Below are 12,995 nucleotides of genomic sequence, written 5' to 3'. Positions count from 1 at the left end.
CTGGATGCCTACCTGTGCGACCTGCTGTAGGGAACCTGCTTTGGCAGAGGGTTGGACTGGATGATCTCTGGAGGTTCCTTCCAACCCCTACAATTCTGTGATTCTGTGATAAGGGAACTGTTACATGGTAACAATGGAACTTTTATGGGATCACTATGTAGCTCCATGGGGTCATAGAGGAACTGTTTTGGGGTCACTGAGGAGCTCTTTGAGGTCGTAATAGATCTGTTATGTGGAACCTACGGAGCTCTATGGGGACAGAATGGAACTTTAATGGGGTCACTAGGCAGCACTATGGGTTACCTATAGAACTCCATGGGGTGTCTATGGAACTGTTCTCAGGTCCCTATGAAGCTCTATAGGGTCACAAGGGAACTCTGACGGGGTCACAAGGGAACAGCTCAGGGTTTCCTATGGAGCTCCATGGGGTCGTAATGGAACTGTTTTGGGGTCACCATGGAGCTCTATGGGGTCTCTATGGAGCTGTAGGGCAACACTGGAGCTCTAAGGGGTGATAATGGATCTGTGATGGGGTCACTCTGCAGCTGTATGGGGACACTATGGAGCTCCACGGGGGGTCTGTGGAACTCTTTTGAGGTCCCTAAGAAGCTCTGTGGGCTCCCCAGGGAACTGCTAAGGAGTCACATGAAGCTCTATGGGCTCCTAGCGGAACTGTTGTGGGGTCACTCTCAAGCTCGATGGGGTCAGGATGGAAATGTTATGGGGCCACTATGGAGCTCGACAGGGTCACCATGGAGCTGCTATGTGTTCATAATGGTCCTGTTATAGGGGCACTTTGGACCTCCGTGGTGTCTGCAAAGAATTATTATTAGGTGACTAAGAAGCTCAGTGTGGTCAGTATGGAACTGTTTTGGGGTCACTGTGCAGCTGTATGGTGTCACTAAGGAGCTCTATGGGGTCAATATGGAGCTCTTATGGTCGTAATGGAGCTGTTATGGGGTAAGAATAGAACATTAATGGGGTCACCATGGAGCTCTGTGGGGTCACTATGGAGCTCTGTGAGGTCACTGCGGAGCTCTATATGGTCATAAAGAAGCTGTTAAGGGGTATCAATGGAACTTTTGTGGGGTCACAGTGGAGCTTTATGGGGTCTGGTACTCTGTGGGGTCATAATAGATGTATTATGTGGAACGTACGGAGCTCAATGGGGTCACAAGGGATCTGTTATGGGGTCACTATGGAGCTGTACTGATTCAGTATGCAGCTCTATGGCGTCACTATGGAACTCTTATGGTCATAAGGGAACTGTAATGGGGTAACAGTGGAACTTTAATGGGGTCCCTATGAAGCTCCATGGGGTCATAATGGAAGTGTTTTGGGGTCACTATGGAGCTCGTTGAGATCGTAATAGACCTGTTATGTGGAACCTACGGAGGTCTATGGGGACAGAATGGAAGTTCAGTGGGGTCACTGTGCAGCTCTATGGGGTCACTGTGGATCTATATGGGGTGTCTATGGAACTGTTCTCAGGTCCCTAAGAAGCTCTATAGGGTCACAAGAGAACTGTGACGGGGTCACAGAGGAACATCGCAGGGATTCCTATGGAGCTCCCTGGGGTAGAAATATCTAAGGTGTGGGGGGCAGAATGGCGAGGCCGGACTGTTTTCAGTGATGAGTGGAGACAGGACAAGGGGAAACGGCTGGAAACTGCAGCATAGGAAGTTCTGCACAAATGTGCGCAAGAACTTCTTTACAGTGAGGTGACGGAGCACTGGAACAGGCTGCCCAGGGAGGTGGTGGAGTCTCCTTCTCTGGAGATGTTCAAGACCTGCCTGGATGCCTACCTGTGCGACCTGCTGTAGGGAACCTGCTTTGGCAGGGGGTTGGACTCGATTCAACCCCTACAATTTTGTGATTCTGTGATTCTGTGAATAGCCTCAAGCTGTGCCATAGAAGGTTTAGGCTGGGTATTAGGAAAAATTTCTTCTCCAAAAGAGTGGTCAGGGGCTGGATTGAGCTGCCTGGGGAGATGGTGGAGGCACCATCCCTGGAGGTGTTCAAGAAACATGTAGGTGCAGTACTTTGGAAGATGGTTTAGTGGGCAACATTGGTGGTAGGTGGATGGTTGCAATGGATGATCTTAGAACTCTTTCCTAGCCTTAATGATTCTGTGATTCTGTGGTTTTAAATGTTGTATGTACTTGCTCTCTCAGCTTTTTGCAGCATCGTACAGCTTAATGCAATTCCTAAAATCTGAGACAGAAGTGCACTGGTCCAGTTTCTCCTTCTTTGCCATATACTTGCAACTTGGAGAAAGCTGCACAGACTTTCTCCTCCAATATCACAGTTCTAAGCTTCCTTGTTAAGTGGCACTGGTTACAATTAAGTTGTCTTTGATTTCAAAATACAAAAATTCATATCACATTTTTGCTTTTTTCTTCTATTACTCTCAGCTGTCTGCCATAACAAGAGTGTAGGCAAGTTTTGTTAGCAGAACGTACAAATCATCCTTCTACTTGGGAGCATATGGTAAAAGATAAAAGTGAAACATCTGTATTTTCCATGGCTGTTTTCGTTGGGAGTTCTTTGTATGTTCCTTTGAAGCAGCTGTTTTTTCTATTATTCTTGTGGACAGGACAGTAATTACACTTGCTCCAAGTTCAAGCAGATAAGTTGCAATTCACAGGATCAGCTTTATTGGCAAATTTCCAGTTTTAACCTGTACCCAACCATGCTTCTGTACAGTTCTATAATGTTGAATCAGCAAGTTTTACAAGCCTTCTCTGAATATGTCGTGAATGCTTTTTGGCTTTGTAGTAGGATTGTGCTTCAGATAGGGTAGTGGCTTCAGTTGATCCAAGTGAGGAGGTAAGCTTCTCTTTCACATCACTTTAATGTGGATTTTTTTTACTTGTGCAAAGGCACTAGGTGTGATTTTAGAGTGTTTATAAAAGCAGTACATTTATTTTGGCTAATATGTGAGGTAGATAGGCAGAGTTAACATACAGCCTAAGTACTGGTGCATGTGGTGTCCACGCTGCAATACCCTGTTGGCCTTTGTTGGCCAAGAAGAAATCAGCTGGAGATGTGTTGGCCATGCAGAGCTGTCTTCTGCATCTCTGGGGCAGGGTTTACCTCAGGCAGTTTTGTGCCTTTATTTTCTTTATGCTAGTGTAGGGTTGGTTGGTTTGCTTTTCTCCTGAATTACTAGTTCCATCTCAGTAATTCCAGGTCTGCCCTAGCTCCTCAGACTTATTTTACTCTTTATTGGCTTTGGTTTGGACTTACATACTAAGAGACAATGTTGTCCATCTGCATTTCCCAAAACTGCACCCACAACAGATGCCTTAAGTCACAGGCCTACTGCGTTATAGGAAGGAACACCAGTGATAAAGTAGTAAGTGCTATATAGAAAACAGTGTTAAGGGTAACTTATTTTCAGTGCATTTGTTGATGACTGGTGAATTACTTTCTCTTTTTGGTCTAATGGAATAGTGAAATTGGGGCATCACTGTATAGTTTTGCTTCAACAAATCAACACATTAGCACTGTAAACTAGGGCTGAAATTGGTTGTAGAAAAATAATCAATTTTGTTAAGTTTTATTTTACCTATATGCTTGAAAATTTGGATAATAAAATAAAGAAAAGCAGTGACCATTTAAAATTTTTCTTTGCAACATCATGCATTGCATTTCCTTCTGCTCTGTGTAATTATCTTTCTACTTTGTCTTTAGGAGATTCTTAAGAATGAGATGTACAGACAAGAAATGAAACAGAAGGTCAAAGATGTGTTTGAAAAAGATAAGCTCCTTCAGACCAAGGAATATAAGGAGGGACTTGTTGCTGAACCAGTTCATGCTCAGGTTAAAGGCCACGCGTCAGCTCCCTACTACGGAAAGAAAGAGCCATCCCAAGACCCAGCAAGCACTTCAGGTTCCTTTCAGCCGGGTTCCTGGATGCCACCAGGAAGTGACAGTAGTAAAAAGAACCAGCTTTGATATACAAACATTGCCAACGGATAAATGCTTTAATAGGCATCGTAAACAGCTGTTATGTATAGTGGCCATGCAATAAAGTAGTATTAAATCCAAGTTTCGTTTATTTTTGCAGTTGTTCAGAGAGGCTTAATTGTGCCATATTGCTACAACACATTTTAATTCAGTGGAAAAGAGGGTGGGTTACTGAGGAAGTTCATTCTCAAGTGTTTGTTTCTTTTCCTGGTATTCATTAGATCACTAAAGATAAGTTTTCTAGGTAATTTTCTCAAATGACTCTAAATTGCTTTTTTCTTGAAGATGGATTTATCTTTGTGTTTGATGTAGTAAATTTCAGTTGATCAGTACACATACATTATCTTCTCAAACATAGGTGTTAAAAGAAGTTCTTAATTCCAGTTAGTTTCCAGGGCTGAACCCATATGCTGAACTTTCAAGCTTCTGATAATTGGACAGAAAAGTTTGTTTCACTAACAGGAATCATTGTGATACTGCAGTAATTTCAGACATTCTTGTGATTTATTTTAATAAAGGAATTAATGTATCTGAATAATGTTTGAGTTGCTACCAGCAGTAAGCAGGGGATAGATTCAGTCTGAGTTAAACTGTTTAACACTATTTTAAGAGAGGATGGAAGCATCGAGTAAGGCAAACAAATAATAGCTAAGTGGTTCTGGGAGAAGAGGTTATTCCTGATATCCACCCCAAAAATTAATTTTTACTTGCTTAGAAATGTTTGAGAACTTTAAATCAAAATAAAAGTCACACCACCTTTTTAAAAAGCGTATTTTGAAAAAGTATCAAATTTATTTTAAACCATGTAGGTATGCATTTTAAACTATCTAGGTATCAAAGGTGGAACACATACACATTTGACAACATTTCCAAGAGCGGTGACTTGATTTCATGTACCATGAAGTGTCAAAACATAATTCCAATAACACTTGTTGTTCTGACCAACGGAACTGAAAGATGGTCATCAGATACTGGTTGCAGGTAGGTACTTCATATTTACTTCAAGTCATTGCAGTAAAACTTCCCCTTTATCCTGCTGCTATCAGCCAGCTCTGTAAGTCTCTGCTGAATGGGATGTTATCTGAAGATTTTACTTTTAACCATATAACGGACTGGTTGCTAGACAGAACAGCTCCGTGCTGACATTTAGAAACATGCTAAGTGTAAAAACCTAATGACTTCCACAAACTCTTTAGAATTAGGCTGAAAAAATCAGGCTGTGAAAAATTAACTATTTGTTAGAAAAAGGAGAATTGGAATTAAGATTAAAGTTTTTTTGCATATTTACAACAAAAACTTCACTTGGACTGTTTCTGCTATGCCAGCATTTTGTAATCTGGGTTACAGCAGATCTTCAGGAGCTGTCAGAGCAAAATAATACCACCTAAACTCAGAAGGTCCTAAACCACAGGTAGCTAGAGGGCCAGCAAGTAGGAAGAACTTGTGTCACCAGTATGCATATTCTACTTGGGTAGTCTCCCATGGCCAACTGCTACAGGTCACAAAAGATAGAACTCGAGGCCACCTGGGCCCTTCATCTGATCCCACTTATGGCTATTCTTTGAGGCAAAAAATCTTCTGCAGACAAACAAGTTAGAGATGGACAGTTCAGGTGATAATTAGGGAAAACCAAACAACACTATAGTCTACAGGAGTAGCCTCAGACAAAAGGTACTAAAGACAAGAAATTAGTTTCCCAGAGTTTGGGCTGAACTTGAAGACTGCTGATGGGTGGGTTGTAGAGGAAATAGGAGAAGTCAGTTTGGTTCATGTGCAGACAAGCCCCACCAGCTGAGCTACTGCAGACCTGATGGGCATGCAGTGAATGAACTGCACAGCCATATGCACTGCACGCATTGAAAGTGTGTCAGTAAAACAACAGCAAACAAGAATCTCGGAAGACAAATGCTCCACAGCTCTGCTGCAGGTGTACCAGAACCTCCCTTCCCATAGTCCAGTTAAACCAGGAACTGCAAATACACGTAAGCACAATGTGAACTACTGCTGCAATGGAGAAGCATGTGCTACACTGAGAAACCAAAGGTCATAGCATTAAGAGTCATTTACATTATCCCCATAATTGGACTCTTTTTGAGTCATAGCTCAGCTAAAGAAAAAGATATGTCCCTAAAGCTCCCCGACTATTTCATTTTTAGATATAACATGCAAATCTGGAGAAGCAGTCTGCACAGAAACATAAGCAGGAGATGAAGAGACTGTGTCACTGGGGCAGCTTCTAACACAGATGATTTCAGCAGAAGTTAAAATTTCATAATTCAAGAAACAACAGCATCAAGTATCAAAGGATGGTTACAACACAAAACGTACAGCAGTGCTTCAATAATAAAGTGAATTCTCTGCCCAAGGAAGGCCTTTCTTGCCCATTTAATCCTTCTTTGCTCGTTTGGCCTTTACAATGTTCTCCTGGCGTTTCCGTTTCTTCTTCTGCTCTCGCTCCCTGGTCTCAATCATTTTTGCAAGCTTCCACGACAGTGCTGCACTGATGATGAACAGGGGCGTGAGGACCAGGATCACTGTAGTGAGGAAACCATAGGGGTCCTTGGCAGCCCATTCCACAATGTACACAGCCCAAGCCTTCACGTCAAACATCTCAGCCACTTTTTTACAGGGGAGACACTGTAGAAAAAGAAGTTTGAGTATTCAGAAAAACTGAAGTGCACACACACGCACGCATTCCCATTTTAAGCCATTTTTTTTCATCACTTGTGGGTTTGTTTTTGCTAAGAGTTAAGCACTGCATAGTATACAAGTATAATATAAATGACAGAATCATAAAGGCTGGAAAAACCAGTAAGATCATCTAGCGCAACCATCACCACCATGCCTACTGACCGTGTCCCTCACTGCCACATCTACATGGCTCCTGATCACCTCCAGCGAGTGAAGTGACTCCACATCTCCCAGGGCAGCCTGTTTCAATACCTCACTGCTCTGAGACAAAACTCTTCTTGATATCCAACCTGAACTTGCCCCATTGCGATTGGAGGCCATCAACTCCTGTCGTGTCTCTATTACACGGAGAAGAGGCCGACCTCAACCTCGACAAAATTTTCCTTCAGGCTGGGCGGACAGCGGTAAGGACTGGCCCGAACCTCCTCTTCTCCAGACTAGACAATCCCAGTCCCCTCGCTTATAAAACAAAAAACGAGTTATTTTATGCGGCAGACCTGCAAATACACAGGAAAAAGCGCGAGCTGCTTTCAGAACAAGAACCGGGAACAAAGGTTCGTCTTTCTCCGAGTCCCACTGCGGAGGGTTCTCAGCCCGAGGCCGCCGTCACCACCAGCCGCGCACGGACACGCGGCCTCCTCCCGCCCCCTCCCCACGGCCACGTCTCACCTGCACCAGCGGGAGGGCGGCGCCGCGGGCACGGCAAGCGACAGACGGGCAGCACCGAGGTCCCTGCGGAGAGAAGACACAGCCCGTGAGGGAGAGGCGCCCGGCGCCGCCCGGCCCCGGCAGCGCGCCGCCCGGCTCGGGGAGCCCCGCCCGGAGAACGGGCGGCGGCAACGGGACGGCATAGCGGGCGGGGGGGGGACCGCGCCGCCTCTCGCCTTCCTCCCGCCGGCGCCTCCTGCCCCGGCCGCCCCCCGCCCCGCGGTACCGCCACCCCGCGGAGCGCCGCGCTACCGAGCGGAAGCAGGAAGTGGGAAGCGGGAAGCGGGAAGCGGGAAGGAGGCCGACGCCCCGCCCCGCGCTGCGGCTGCCCAGAGCGGCGCTGCCGGTGGCCCGCGCTGCCAGTCCCGCCCCGCCCCGCCGGCGCGCACGGTGACGCGGGCGCACCCGGCTGGCTGGGAGCTGTTCCCTGGAGCAGCCGTCCCGCCATCGCTATCAGTTCGGGAGGTTCTCTGCAGCGTAAAACCAAACGCTACAGCGGCGCTTTGATTTTGTAGACGTACTTTTCTTCCACGAGCGCTTCTGTGGGTCAAGGGAGAGACCAGGCAAATAAAGACATGCTTTGCCGAAAAAGAGAACCGTTGGCAAAGATTTGACCAACCTGACATGTTATAGCCTGAATGCTTTAAGTGCAGCAGTATGCGGAGTGTTCCTTTGGATGATCGGCTACCCAGAACAGGCCTGCGGTGTCCAGGCTCTCTCTCGTGGCAGCTCCGTGTATGTGGCATTAGAGCTCTGCGGTATGAGCCCCTGCTTGGTCTGGGGTTGGACATTGCTAGCGCAATGGAACTACCTTAATTGATCAGAGAAGAGGTGTTGTGTTAATATCCTTCCAGTACTTAGGGGAGCTTGTGAGCAGGAGTGGAATCGTGGTCTGATAGTGGTAGGACACAGGGGGATGGCTTTAGATGGAAAGAGAGGAGCTTTAGGTTAGCTGTGAAGAAGAAACAGTTCAGTTCAGTTCAGTTGCATATATCAAAATAAGCCCCGACTCCATCAACAGCTGTCTACAGCCTCTTGATATCATAATCCTTAAAGCTACTGAAAAGTTAGCCTCTAGTTCCAGCCTTCCCCATTATGTTCTCCCAACACTTCCATCTATCTGTTTCTATCTCTGTCTTTTCTAAGCTCTATCAATACTACTTTATTAAGTTCTTTATCAAGAGAGTGGTGAGGTGCTGGCACAGGCTGCCCAGAGAGGCTGTGGATGCCCCATGCAGCCAAACGGGGCCCAGAATTCCCAGAGTTCTTACAGCAAGCAGCAGGACCACCAGCACACACCACTGGAATGCTTTACGAGACCTCATTAGGTGTGTGTTGATCTTCACTGCAATTATGGCAGCTAATTGCTTGCTTTGTAAATCTGCACCTTCTTTAACATCTCTTCTAGGATACCTTTTAGTGACCATTTCTGTTAATTTCTGTCTGTGTGCTGGTGCGCTAATTAAACCAAGCACTTTTTAATTCAGTAACTCAGTTATAAACAAGAAAATTGGAGAACTTTGGAAGGAGCAGGAAAGGATACACTGGTATAAGATCACATCATTTAAAGTGTGTTTTACCAGTCATGGTTTGATGATTTGTACTGAAGAATCCAATGTTTTATTTGGGGTCATTCCGGATACACAGGACAGGAAGGAACTTCAGTTAGAATAGAATTCAGTGCATTGGTGACTACATGATCTCAGTGCCAGCAGCTGCAGATGTAGCATCAAAATATCACAGAGTAAGGACATGTGAACCATCAACTTTGCTAAAATTAAACCAGTAGTTAATTTTTAAGTTTTCTTACGTATCTGTGCAGCACTGAAGTTAGTTTAAATGCAGTTTCATGGCAGCGTGGTGGAGTGGATGAGCTTCACTGTCCTTTGCCACATTTTCAAAGGGGTGGAGGAATTGGAATGTAGTTGCTCCTAAAATCCAAATCCCAAAATGATGAAGTCAGATACAAGGCAGAGAAATGTGCTCAGAATGTAACACTGGCCTGAGAAATTTTCGTGAAAGCAAAGCATTTCCTGTGCCAGCAGCCCTGAAGAGCCTGTGCTGAGTGTGTGTGGTGAAGACAAGTGCTGAGTGAAAGTGTCTGTTTCTCTGGATGCGTTGACATGCATCAGTGATACAGAATGCTTCTATATAAGGAAGCTGCTGAGTGTTTCACGCAGTGTAACTTCTAACCATCCTTTTAACATTGGTAAATTCGGAGGTTACAATGGCTCCTGGAAGCTGTTTTTTCCCCTACAAGCAGCGTGAGTTCTCCAATAACCTTTATGTGTACTTAGTAATTTCCTGCCCATGCTGTATCCCACTTGCTGGATGTTCCTGTTACTGGAAGAGTCAGGTGGAAATTTCTGCTGTGACACAATGGTGTTTTTAGAAGTGTTTTGAAAATTAAGCCTGCTGCATTTTTCCCCCTCGTCTTGTAAAATCTCAGAGCTGTGAAAGCTTTATTGGTACTTTTTTTTTTTTGACTGTGTGTGATACATCCACAGCATGAGTCAGCCAATAGCTGCCTGGTTTTCCTAGCTTTACTTGAGCCAATAAAGATCCTTTGTGTCACTGGGGATTAAGGATTCTTTCTCTGCTACAAATCACTATTTAAAGACATTGGGGTTTTATGTTTAAGTGGATCTGCAGTACATCTTAATTCTGTAAACTGCACAAGCAACCCCCTACGTTTGTAGTTTGGTTGCCATTCAACACAGCAAGGCTGGAGTGTCCAGGATGAAGATGGTCAAAACCGTGACTTTCACTCTGCTTAATTCTCCTCCAGTCATCCTTATGAATTTTTGAGAAATGTGTAGGGCAGTGCACGTCATATGGACTAAGCAGAGTGTGCACACTTTGAGATCATAAAAAAGTACTAATGCATATCTGTATCTATATGGAGAGATATAAACTCATATAAGCATGAAAAGAAACAGAAATATATGTAATATTAAATTAAAGATTGATCAAATGCTGTTGGAGGCCTCATTTTTTGGTAATAGTGTTATTTTTATATCCTTACAATGAATTATATAATTGAAAATCCAAAGGGCATCAAGCCTTACTCCAACATTTATTTGTTTCTATTTCAATTCTTCTTATAGCCAAGGAAAAAAAAAATAAAGAAGAAGAAGAAGAAGAAGAAGAAGAAAAGAAAAAAAAACCAAAAGCAAGAAAGAAAGTAAAGGAATAATCAAACTGAAGTTATACAAATAACACGGATTTTCTGTGTGACACCTTTTGCTATGGCCATGACTGATTCAGTAGGTCATAAGACGGCGGGATGGGATTTCTTGGGTTGTTTTCAACGAGGCAGTCGGCACCGCTGCAGCTCGTTCTGCGGTGATGAGAGGTTTCCAAGCACCGAGAAAACGCTGGGGCGGGTAGGGCCGTCCGAGCCGCCCGCGGCGCCGGCCCGAGCAGCGGCGTCACATCGCGCGCATACGAAGGCAGCCTCTAGGGGGCGCAAGCGACCCGGACAGGCACTGCGGGCGCTGCGCGACTGCACGGGAGCGGCGGCCCGCGACCGAAGGATGCGAAGCGGACTACTTCTCATCCGGGAACGTCAGGAGGTCGCGCTCTATTGAAACTAACAACTCACCGCAGCTGCAACAGCCGGGCCGAGGCGAAAGCCCAGCCTGGGGAAGCCACAGCCTGACCAGCTGAGTGCACCCGAGATAGGATGCCCGGGGAGTGACAGACCTTTGGTTGTGCGGTGACCAAGAGTCTGGAAAGTCACAGAATCACAGAATGTGCCCTTCTGGCCCATCTTTTTGAGCAGGTTGCCAGGCTGCATGAGGACATTTCCAGGCTGACATACAGCAATCAGAGAGATTGATGCATGGTATTGAATACTGACATGATTAGACCAACAGCGGCTGAGCTGCAAGAACCAGTGTTTCTAGTATTAAAGGCTCTGAGAGAGAGATACATAGGTTGTTAACAATCATATTCCTGCAGCAGACAACACTGAGAAGAAGGCACCTCAGTCTCTAGTGACTCACAACAATATGGCTCCACTTCAATCCCCACCCTCCAGCCTCACTATGAAAAAATGGTATAAAGCTCTTACAGCTCTAGATGCCTGTGACACCCCTGTCCAACATCTGCAAGAAGGAACAGTTCCAAAAGCCTACAGTGGATATTGTAAAAAGAAGCAAGTGCTTGTAGCAAGTGATTCCCCATTAGAAGTGATTCCCCTCTGCCAGCCTGGGGGGAAGACTTGCAAGACTTACTGCTTCCTGGGAGCCAAGATCTGGGACACTGTCAAGAGAGTTCCATAGCTTGTAAAGAGGAGGAACTGCAATCTGCTATCGCTCTTTCATGTGAGCATGAACACACTGGAAGCAAGAGCATGGGCAGAATCAAAGAAAACAAGAAAACCCTGAGAGTTCAAGTGAAGCACACTGGTTTCCAAGTTATCTCCTCTTAAACTGTGCCAGTTGGATGAATGAGGGCAGCCAGAAACAGACATGTGATGCATATCAACTCCTGGCTATGTGGCTGATGCTGGCAACAGTGTTTTGGTTTTTATGAAACTTCTATGAAAATTATAACCTGTTAGGGAAGGTGGGATCCATCCATCTAGGAGAGGCAGGGCAGTCTTTGGCAGAAGGCTGGCCAACCTGGTGAGGTGGGCTTTAAACTGAAGGACTGAGGACGAGGTCCGAAATGACAATGATCGTGGCAGCTGACTGGGGATTGAGCCAGGCCAACCGAAACAGTGATAAATGTTCCCTAACAGCCTCCTCTGGTGTGAGCCAGAGGCTGTGTATAACTATGGGAAATCCTCTTGTATACCTCTAGAGATATCTGCATCCTCTGCTCCCTTTTCTTCTCTGAAGTGCTTGTATACCAACACAAGAAGCATGGGGAACAAGCAGGATCTGTGTACAGTCACAAGGCCATGATCTCACTGCAGTTGTGAAGACTTGATGGGACAGCTTGCATGACTGAAATGCTGTCATGGGTAGCTATGTACTTTCTATGAAAGATAGGTCAGCAATGCGAGTTGCTCTTTATGTGAAAGAGCAACTGGAGTGCATTGAGCTCTGTCTAGGAATGAATGACAAATGAGTGGAGAGCTTTTGGGTGAGAATTAAGGGACAAACTCATATGGGTGGTGTTGTTATCAGTGTTTATTTCAGGCCACCTGATCAGGAGAAAAAAGTTGATGAGGCCTTCCACAGATAGCTGGAAGTAGTCTCACAGTCACAGGCACTGTTTCTCATGGGGGTTTTCAATCACCCTGATATTTGCTGGAAAAGCAACACATCCAGGCACACATAGTCCAGAAAGCTCCTGCAGTGCACTGAAGATAACTTTCTGATGCAAGTAGTAGAGAAATTAATGAGGAGAGGTGTGATGCTGGACCTTCTTTGTAAGAAATGGTTGTGAACGTGAAGCCTGGGTGTAGCCTTGAATGCAGTGACCATGATACAGGAGAGTTCAGGATCTTGAATGAAAGAAACTAGGCAGTAAGTAGAACTGAACCCTGGACTTTAGTAGAGACAACTTTGACCTCTTCAAACTTGGTGGAATCCCGTGGAATAAGCACTGGAAGATAAGGGCACCCAAGACATTTGGTTGATATTCAAGCACAACTTCTTCCAAGCTCAAGC

General features: G+C 45.3%; 2 protein-coding genes across 3 annotated transcripts in view; one reads left to right on the top strand and one right to left on the bottom strand.

Annotated features, from left to right (window-relative positions):
• The window catches only part of NDUFAF2 (NADH:ubiquinone oxidoreductase complex assembly factor 2), a 49,534-nt gene extending 45,027 nt beyond the window's left edge, over window positions 1-4,507 (top strand). The window contains exon 4 of the mRNA XM_042825842.1: window positions 3,697-4,507. Within this exon, the coding sequence (XP_042681776.1) occupies window positions 3,697-3,960 (264 nt within the window). The 3' untranslated portion in view covers window positions 3,961-4,507. The remainder of the gene's footprint in view (window positions 1-3,696) is intronic.
• A 235-nt stretch (window positions 4,508-4,742) lies between these two features.
• On the bottom strand, window positions 4,743-7,395 carry SMIM15 (small integral membrane protein 15). 2 transcript variants are annotated; one of them, XM_042825843.1, is made up of 2 exons: window positions 7,333-7,395; window positions 4,743-6,609 (listed from the first exon to the last, which is right to left on the bottom strand). In XM_042825843.1, exon 2 carries the CDS (start codon window positions 6,580-6,582, stop codon window positions 6,358-6,360), a length of 225 nt encoding a protein of 74 aa, XP_042681777.1. In that variant the 5' UTR covers window positions 6,583-6,609; window positions 7,333-7,395; the 3' UTR covers window positions 4,743-6,357. The 2 variants fall into 2 exon arrangements, with proteins under 2 accessions (XP_042681777.1, XP_042681778.1); XM_042825844.1 differs by lacking the exon at window positions 7,333-7,395 and adding an exon at window positions 7,161-7,260.
• Window positions 7,396-12,995: the final 5,600 nt, after the last annotated feature.

The sequence above is a fragment of the Centrocercus urophasianus genome, unplaced genomic scaffold (genome assembly GCF_019232065.1).
Source record: "Centrocercus urophasianus isolate 14NV4802_14NV808 unplaced genomic scaffold, USGS_Curo_1.0 seq_25, whole genome shotgun sequence".
NCBI classification, from domain to species: domain Eukaryota; kingdom Metazoa; phylum Chordata; class Aves; order Galliformes; family Phasianidae; genus Centrocercus; species Centrocercus urophasianus.
The sequence above is the reverse complement of the archived record's forward strand: the minus strand, read 5'-3'. Positions and strand labels throughout refer to the sequence as shown.